Source organism: Carlito syrichta, unplaced genomic scaffold (assembly GCF_000164805.1).
Source record: "Carlito syrichta isolate Samal-C Ts95f unplaced genomic scaffold, Tarsius_syrichta-2.0.1 Scaffold240482, whole genome shotgun sequence".
Lineage (NCBI taxonomy): Eukaryota > Metazoa > Chordata > Mammalia > Primates > Tarsiidae > Carlito > Carlito syrichta.
In genome coordinates this window covers 21,781-29,960 of record NW_007184578.1, presented here as the reverse complement: position 1 = coordinate 29,960, position 8,180 = coordinate 21,781, and the positions used below count along the sequence as shown (strand labels likewise).

Here is an 8,180-nt window from a genome sequence, read left to right as displayed (position 1 = left end):
AATATATATATATATATATATATATATATATATCAGCCAGGCATAGTGGTGTGCATCCATAGTCCCAGCTACTCGTGAGCCTGAGGCACAATGATCACCTGACGCCAGTAGGTCGGTGAGCCATGCTCATGCCACCGTACCCCAGCCTGGGCCACAGAGGGAGACACTACCTCAGAAAAAAAAATAATTAAAATAATTAAAAATAATAAAATGGAACATGAGGAGTGTTCTTGGTGTAGAAGGAAAACTAATCTATGGTGCCACAAGTCAGAACACTAGCTTCCCCTGGAAGAAGGGGATACTGAGCAGAGGAGGCACGAGGACACCTTTTGGGGCTCAAAATCCCACCGGATCTGGGCAGTGGCTAAATGGGTCTATGCAGATGTAAAAAGTCACTTAAGGACTGTATGCTTCTGTGTGAATGTGTTGTCCCTCAGGGAAAAAAATTTAAATGTATGCCAAGAAGAAAGGAAAAGATCTCAAAAGTTGAATCTTAAAATCTGTATCTTAACCAAATCCAACAAAATATCTGAGGAGGAAAAGAAACAGAAATAGTGACTCTGTTCCCTCTGAGTGGTGGGATGACAGGCAAAAATTTTTTTTAATTTTTCAAAAGGTTTCCAAACTTGTGTAATAATCTCCTTTTATAATCAAAAAAACAAAGTGCTTAGTTAAACCTAAGCATAGACTCCAGGGTGAGACACTTTGCGACCTGTCCCTAGTCTCATGTACATCCTGGCAGTGGAAGAAGAGCCCTTCCAGCCTCAGGACCATCTCGTTGGCGCCAACTGGCAGAGCTCACCGTCTTCCCCGAGGGTGCGTCCCACTCGCCCCTGCGCACCACGCCAAAGGAGCCGTCGCCCAGTTTCTCCAAGAGGCGCAGGTCCTTCTCCCCGATGAGGCAGGTGAGGCTCTGCAACGGCCCCTCCCCTGCTGGGCCCCCTGGGGTGGGTGAGGTCTTCCGGAAGGTGCTCTGAGAGTGATGAGGGGGGAACTCAGCCTCCAGTCGCTTTCCACTGAACACCTGTTTGAAGGCAGCCAGGCAGATGCAACCCAGAGCCCAGAGCCAGTCACTAGGTCCCTCAGAGGTGCTGGGTCCACCTGTGGTCCCTGGCTCAGTCACCAGGGGACAGCCTGGCAGGAGGCCCATACTCCCTCCAGAGTACCCCCCAAACAGGAACCCACGGCCTCAGGGTAGGTACTAGAAACAGACTGACAGGCATGCAGCCTGTGGCTGCTGTGGCCCCACACCCAGTCGCGGAGACAGGGATAGTTCAAAGCCCATCAGGCACCACACACACTAAGGTCTGAGTCTCCTCCCAGTGCCTCTGCCCCACCTCTCCCTTCCTGTACCCCCTGCCCAACACAGACTCCAGCCTTAACCCGCATTGATGGGGCAGGAGCCTGAGGGGCCCTCCACAAACACCTCCTTGTCCATTTTTAGCCCTGGCCCCTTCTCTGGGCTGACCATTTGGTGCTGTCTGTCTCCAACCTCCCTAGGGAGTCGGCTGCCCTTCATCCTGCCCAGGGGAGAGGATAATTTTAGTCTGAGGTTGAACCGTGAGTGCGTGTGTGTGGTTCAGATGAAGCTAGTCTTTGCTGGGGAAGGGCCCGGGAAGACAGCTGGGTTTCTGGAGGGGCGCCTAAGCTGAGGGAGTGGGGAGGACTCTGAGGCCCAGGCTGGAGAGGGAGCGGGGCGTAGGTCAAGGGACCAGAGGAAGGAGGCCATGTGGGTCAGAGCTGGCACACCTGTCTGACTCGGCCACCTCCCCTGGGGCACCCAAAGTCTCAGTTTCAGACTGCAGACTTCCCAGTTCGAGCCCCATAGCCCCAAAGTCGGCAGAGCCTTATCCATATGGACTAGGGGTGTCTCAAATCCAAGGGCCTCTCCTGGCCTCTGCTCTGTCCTTCCTCCCAGTAACTGGGATTCCTTACGTCTGCAAGCAACGTTCTGGCTGCAAGGCCCTTTGCAGTCACTACCTCGGGGCCCTCTCCACAGCCCAGGTGAGCTGGGCAGGGAGGGCAGCATCTGAAGACATGACTCAAGTCTGAAGGGGTCACTGCTACCCAGGGATCTACCACGAGCCAGTGAATCCTGGCAAACCATACTGCTCTTCTCTCCTGCCCTCAACCTCCTCCACATGTCATCCTTCCCTAAAACCTGGGCAAGGGACCAGGACAGCGTTCCCAGAAAAGGTCCCAGGATCCCAGGAGACGGCCCCTTTGCCGAATTGCAGTCAGAAAATCTCTGCTGCCCAATCCCAATCCAGCTGTTCTGCCCTGCCTATCACTCACCCCAGCCCTGAGGCCAGAAGTGGGGAGGGAAGGCCGTGGCTGGCTCACTTCCTCTCTCATTGTCTTCCAGACAATGGGCAAAGTTCCACTGAGTCAGACCAGGGACTCACTACACCACAGACCCAAATTAGGACAGTGGGGGGGGGTGAGGGCAGGCTGTAGGGGAAGGAAGCTGTCAACAGGGTCAGATGACCAGACAAGCCTAGAGACTAGAGGGAGAGGGAGGAGGGGAGTAAAGATGTCCTGGGCCAGACAGGCCTTGCCACCCTACTCTGGACACTGGCCCCAACACTCAGACAGAGCAAGGCTAAGTTAAGGCGTACTTGTCAGCGAGTTCCTGCTCCAGGCACTTGGAGAGGGTCTGTGAAGACCTCCCTGCACACAGGCTGCTCACATGTCTGTATCTGGCGGAGACAGACACTTAGCTGGGCAGCTCTACAAGTGCCCTGCCCGATAAGACCCCGGAGGAGGGAGGCCTGGACAAAGTGCGATGGGACATGGCGAGATTACACCTGCCGGGGAGCGGGGGAAGGCTCCTAGGACTGAGAGCAGAGCCAGGCCCTTGAGGCTGCCCCTCCCCATTCCTCACCCACCTTGCTCATCCACGACTTGCGTTTGCACATGGCTTTCCTTCTCTTCACGGCCTCCCACAGCCGCCGCTGGCCTGCGGGGAGACAAGGGGAATGGGGTGGTGATAAGACAGCTCACCGCCCCTAGAGAGGCTGCAGCCCACCCCGTGGGCTTCCTCTGTCCCCACCAGATATTGCCCAGCATGATGATGCCAATGAAATCAATCCCGACTAACCAGGAGCCTCAATGGACCAGATGGTCCCTACATTCCACTTCTAAGCAGTGGTTCTTGAACTGGATGGAGGCACCTAACCACAAACAGGAATAGTAGTGGTCTCTTTCAGCTCTCAGGAATGAGCAAGGTAATGGGTAGGATTTTCTCTGGGTAGGGTTTTCTCAATTCTGAGGGGTTTTTTTCCCCATAAAATTTTCTGATGCTACTGGCATTAGACATCAACTATCCAAGCCAAAACGGCATTAAGTCGGTGTTTAATTTAGCAATTACCTAGTTAGCAATTTTAAGTTGAATTTTCTAATAGGTTTCTAATGTTCTATGAAGAACACCATGACTTCTAGATGCTACAGCCCCTACTTTTAGTTTAAATACAAAGATAAGAAATGAGTTAAATCTGCGTTGGGGGGAGAGCAGAGGAGGGGAAGGAGAGGGGAGGGAGGAAGAGACACAGGGAAGGAGCACAAACCATCTGAGAGTTTGTATCTTTCTTCTCTACAGGCCTCTAGACATTGTCCACCCAGTGTTCAGAACATCAAACAGATGCTTATAAAAGAGGGGAAGATCGAGGAAATACACCCTACAAATGTCAGAACGAACTAGTGAATCCCGAGCAGCCAGAGCTTTAAGTAAGACCATCCTCCTCAGACTCCATTCACCTTCACACCTGCAAACTGTTCTCACTGTACTCCTGCTGCAGCATCCACGGAGTCCCTCCTACCCCACCCCAGGCAGACAGCATTCTCAGCTGCCACCCCGTGGAGTAAATCTGGGGGGGCTTCCTCCATGTGCTCGGTCATCCTTATGAACTCTGGGGGTCGTGGGGGGGCGGGGGGCAAGGCCAATGTTCCACCTACCAGGTCGACCCATGCCAATCTTCTCCAGATCCTCGTTCTTGACATATTCAAAATGGGACAGGCGGGTAATGTTGAGGTCATCGCGGAGCCGCAGGAAGTACTGCTGTAGCTGCACCTCGGACAGTAGCTCCAGCAGCCAGCCTGTGCCCTCCTCCGGCTGCATGCTGCTGCTCCCCAGCCTCTGTGGGAGGGGAAGGGCGGTTCAGGGACAAGGGCTGCAGGGAGGCAATCGGGGCCTGCCCCTGAGTGTCCTGGGCTCGCACATCCTACACAGTGCTGCCTGGAAGGATTTATACCACCTTCTTGCTCCTAAGAACAGCTCTACAGAACAGCCTGTACTCGCTTCCCCCCAGTCTTCCAGCTACAAGGGAGGAGTTGGGTCTGATTCCCCAAATCTGGGATCTGTGGCTGAGTGACTTGAGGTCAACCCGTCTATGCCCATGTCTTTAAAGTCTCCAGATCTTAAAGTCTCTAGGGGCCACAAGCCCTTTGAAAATCTGATAAAGGGCACCCACTCGGGTCCCCTCCCACTGTGGGAGCTTTTCTGTCCTCTTAATAATCCAGTTTTCCAAAAAAAAAAAAGAAATAAAATCTGATAAAAATGAACGGTCACATTCTTACTCCTAAAGTTTTAATAAAGTTTTTTTGGGGGTGCAGTATCCCCTGAGACCTGCCCATGGACTCCTGAGATCTGATGGATCCCACAGAGAGATCTCAGTACCAGATGAGCTCAAGGCTAAGTTCCTCCCAATGCCAGATCCTCTCCCAACAATCCAAAGACCGCTCTACAGCCACAACTCAAGTCCCTATGGGGCCATAGCATGTGTGAGTCAAGAGGGAAGGGTGGGGACTGGGGAGGCTTTCAGACCAAAACCCAACAGGGAGTTTAGCTCCTGTCAACGACTGTCACAGGAGACTACGGCCAGTGTTGTCAAAGCTTTCCATTTCTTTCCAAGAAATAACAGAAATGTGAATTTATATGTGAAATGTCACCATTATTTTTTTTTCTTAAAAGGTGACAACCTATGCACATGGTAAAATATTCAAAAGGCATACAGGAGCCATAAAGTCTCAATCCCTCCCCGGCTACACGGCCGCCTTGCTCCCCATCCCCAAGGCCAGCTGTCAAAGATGTCTTTTACAAACCCTTCCAGACTGTCTCTCCCCTACACAAATACACATTTCCTGTGCCATTCTGCTTCTTGTTTTCACTTAACATTATATCTTTCACCTGACTTTTTAATGTCAACTAGTTCAAGTTTGAAATACACACACACACGTGCACACACATACACTGTGCTGGCCAAATAAAACACATCTGCAGGCCACAATCCGCAAATGGGTACCAGTGAGTGGCCTCTGACCTCCATGCTCTTGGGCCCAGAAAAATAGGCTGGTGGCACCTTCAAAGCTAAGCAGGCTGACCCACTGGACACCAAACCCATTCCTGTCCAAATAAGACATTTCAGAGCCGAGGGCTTGGCCAGGCCAGCCCCTGGACCATGCTCAATCCCCAATGAGGAAGACAGGCACAAGGAAAAAGGCCAGCTGTCTGGCTAGGGGCCAAGCCATCCCCCTGCCCAACTGAGAGGTGGTCTCTTCCCTTTTGCCTCACAGAAAGATGCACTAAGAGAAGCAGGCACGCACAACCCAGGCCCAGCGTGAGCCTCCTGCCCTCACAGTTCCCAGTGGTCCTGCCAACAGTGCCAGTTCAGACTTTCCCAGGCAGCCAGGGGAAGTACAAAGAGTGACAAGCAGGAATGAGAAACCCTCAGTTCAAATCCTGGCTCTTCCACCAAGGCAACTGGGCCAGGCAGCTGGGCCAGTCAGATCCTTTCCAAACTTGAAGCTGTAACCCTTTCTTTGGATGGTTCTCGTGGAGGCTGCAGAGCCCCCAGAGGACAATTTTGGCTGTCACTATGTTTGGGGGGCACATTTAGTGGGTGGTTTTGGGACAAGAACATGAATTTTCCTACCATGAACAGGACAGTCTTACACACTGTCCAAAATCCCACACAACTCAATTCATGCAGGTGGGAACTTATTTATAATTGTGAAAACCTAGACTCAAATCCCACATATGACCAAGAAAGTACTTCTATAGTTTCAGTATACGCTAAATGTGCCTGGAATGGAACAGCTGTGTAAACCAAGGGGAAAATGAACTCTGCTTTGTTCAGGACACAGCAGAAGTCCATTGTTTAGAAAAATGTCAGTGAAGGCAACCCACTCTTATGACTTCAAGACTCCCCTCTCAGGCAGCACTTGCAGGTGTTACCTTCATGGTGTGTCTACCCGAGGTCTCAGAATCTGACTGCTCATTATGTCATCTAGTGTGCCAGGTGTGGTGGCTTATACCAGCAATCCCAGCATTTTGGGAGACTGAGGCAGGAGGATGGCTTGAGGCCAGGAGTTTGAGAGCAGCCTGAGCAACATAGTGAGATCCCTGTCTCTACCAAAAAAATTAGCTGGGCATAGTGGTGTGTGCCTGTAGTACTAGCAGCTTGGGAGACTGAGGAGAAAGGATTGCCTGACCCCAAGAGGTCAAGGTTGCAGTGAGCCATGATTGTGCCAAGAAAGTACAGAGTGACACCCCAACTGAAAACAAAAGAGAACACAACAAATGTCATAAATTACTTTCCTTTTATCTCTCCTTTATACTGTAGTCGGCATAATGTTGTTTGACTCTATATATAGAGTTAGTAAGTATATTTCTATTTATTTAAGAACAGTAACAATAAAAATCACACCTATCACTTCAACTACAGTTACTATATGCCAGGCACAGTTCCAAGCATTTTGTGTATTAACTTATTTATCCTCTACAAAATCATCTGTTTACAAAAAAAGGAGGTGTGGGACTGAAGAGGACAGAAGAAAGCCCATAGGTGCACTGTGAAATCACTGGCTTAGGCAGTTTCTCCCCACGGCCTGGCAAGGCAGGGCCAGCTTACACTTCCGCCACCGCTGCCCTGTCCCCTGGAGCAAAGTGGTCCCACTCCTACAAGGCTCAGCCTTAAGATGGCTCCTAGCCCCCAGCAGGGCAAGCAGTCTGTGCCCCCTCCTCTTCTTCGGCACCCCCCAAGCCCCAGGGTTCCAACCTTCCCATTCCTACCCTCCTCTGGGCTCCTGAAAACAGCTCAAAGCCTTGTCCTGGTGGTCAGGGCTGGGCGAGACCCAGAGCCCCCATCCCCAAAGCTATTCAGAAAGCACAGGCTAGCCTGCTCCTTTTCCCTGAAACACCCGCTAACAAACCTCCCCACTCAGCTGTACGCCCCCTCCCTGTCCCCCGACCCCAGCAACAAGGCTGCTCTGCGTAGGGGGACTGTGTGGGAAGACTGGGAAGAACACTGGGATCCCAATGAGGGAAGGAGTCAGGGTGCCAGTCCAGTTTCCACTGTGAAGCCCAGGGCGACCCCGATAACCTCCCCTCCCCAGCTCCCCCTCCAGCCTGAGTTTCTTTGTGAAGCACAGAGCATGGCTGCAACACTCCCCCCAACCAGATGGCCTCAGATAGTCTCCACTTTTGCGTGTGCCTGGCCCCTAGCACCACGCAGGATCTGCACACCTGTGCCTGACACCACTCTGTGGTCAGTGTGCAAGTGTGCACTTTTCTTTCTAACCAGGAAGAATTAATGCAGCAGCCGAAGAGAAGGCCACTTGGCCAAGACCCCAGTCAAGCCCTCACTGGAGATTTCCTCGGCCCATTCCCAGTCCTGCTCTCTGCCCCTCAGTCAAGCGCTGGTGTTAAGGAGTCAGCCGGGTCCCCAGCCAGTCAGGCCCCTGCCTCAGCCCCTCACTCACTGTGTACAGGCGTCGTCGCAGTCTAGCCAGGAGAGGGAAGGAGAGTTCTAGGCCAGGGAACCGACGAGCCGCCGGCATCTCCTCAGAGCTGGACCCCTGAGCAGCACTGGGGGCTTTGGCCCAGGAAGTGGATGAGCAAGGGTCTCAGCTCCTGAGATTCACACTCTGCCCAGAAGGGAAGTTGGCCAGGGGTCTGTCCCAGGAGTCGCCCAAATCCCACACTGGGGGCAGGAAATGGGGCAGAAGAACGGGGTGGGCCCTCTGTTCTGCTGCAAGCACGGCTGGATTTCCACAGCTGGCCAGTCTGGCAAGGAACAGATTAGATCTTCTCCTGCTGGCTACAGCCTGGGTCCTCTGTCCTGCTTCTCTGTCGTCTCTCCAGTGCAGTGGTCACAGCTCCAGCCCCGCTCCCTGGCTTCCCC

The 8,180-nt window shown here is 52.6% G+C and overlaps 1 protein-coding gene across 5 annotated transcripts in view; it reads right to left on the bottom strand.

Annotated features, from left to right (window-relative positions):
* Nucleotides 1-8,180, bottom strand: part of TNK2 (tyrosine kinase non receptor 2) — a 40,605-nt gene that overhangs the window by 16,421 nt on the left and 16,004 nt on the right. For 3 of the 5 annotated variants that reach the window (XM_008051870.2, XM_008051868.2, XM_008051869.2), the window contains 3 exons: nt 3,955-4,135; nt 2,889-2,959; nt 803-1,024 (listed from right to left, as the gene is read on the bottom strand). In XM_008051870.2, coding sequence (XP_008050061.1) covers nt 803-1,024; nt 2,889-2,959; nt 3,955-4,117 — 456 coding nt within the window. In that variant the 5' untranslated portion in view covers nt 4,118-4,135. Of the gene's footprint in view, nt 1-802; nt 1,025-2,888; nt 2,960-3,954; nt 4,136-7,758; nt 7,935-8,180 lie in introns of those variants that run through there. The other 2 variants (XM_021709500.1, XM_021709501.1) reach the window with 2 other exon arrangements.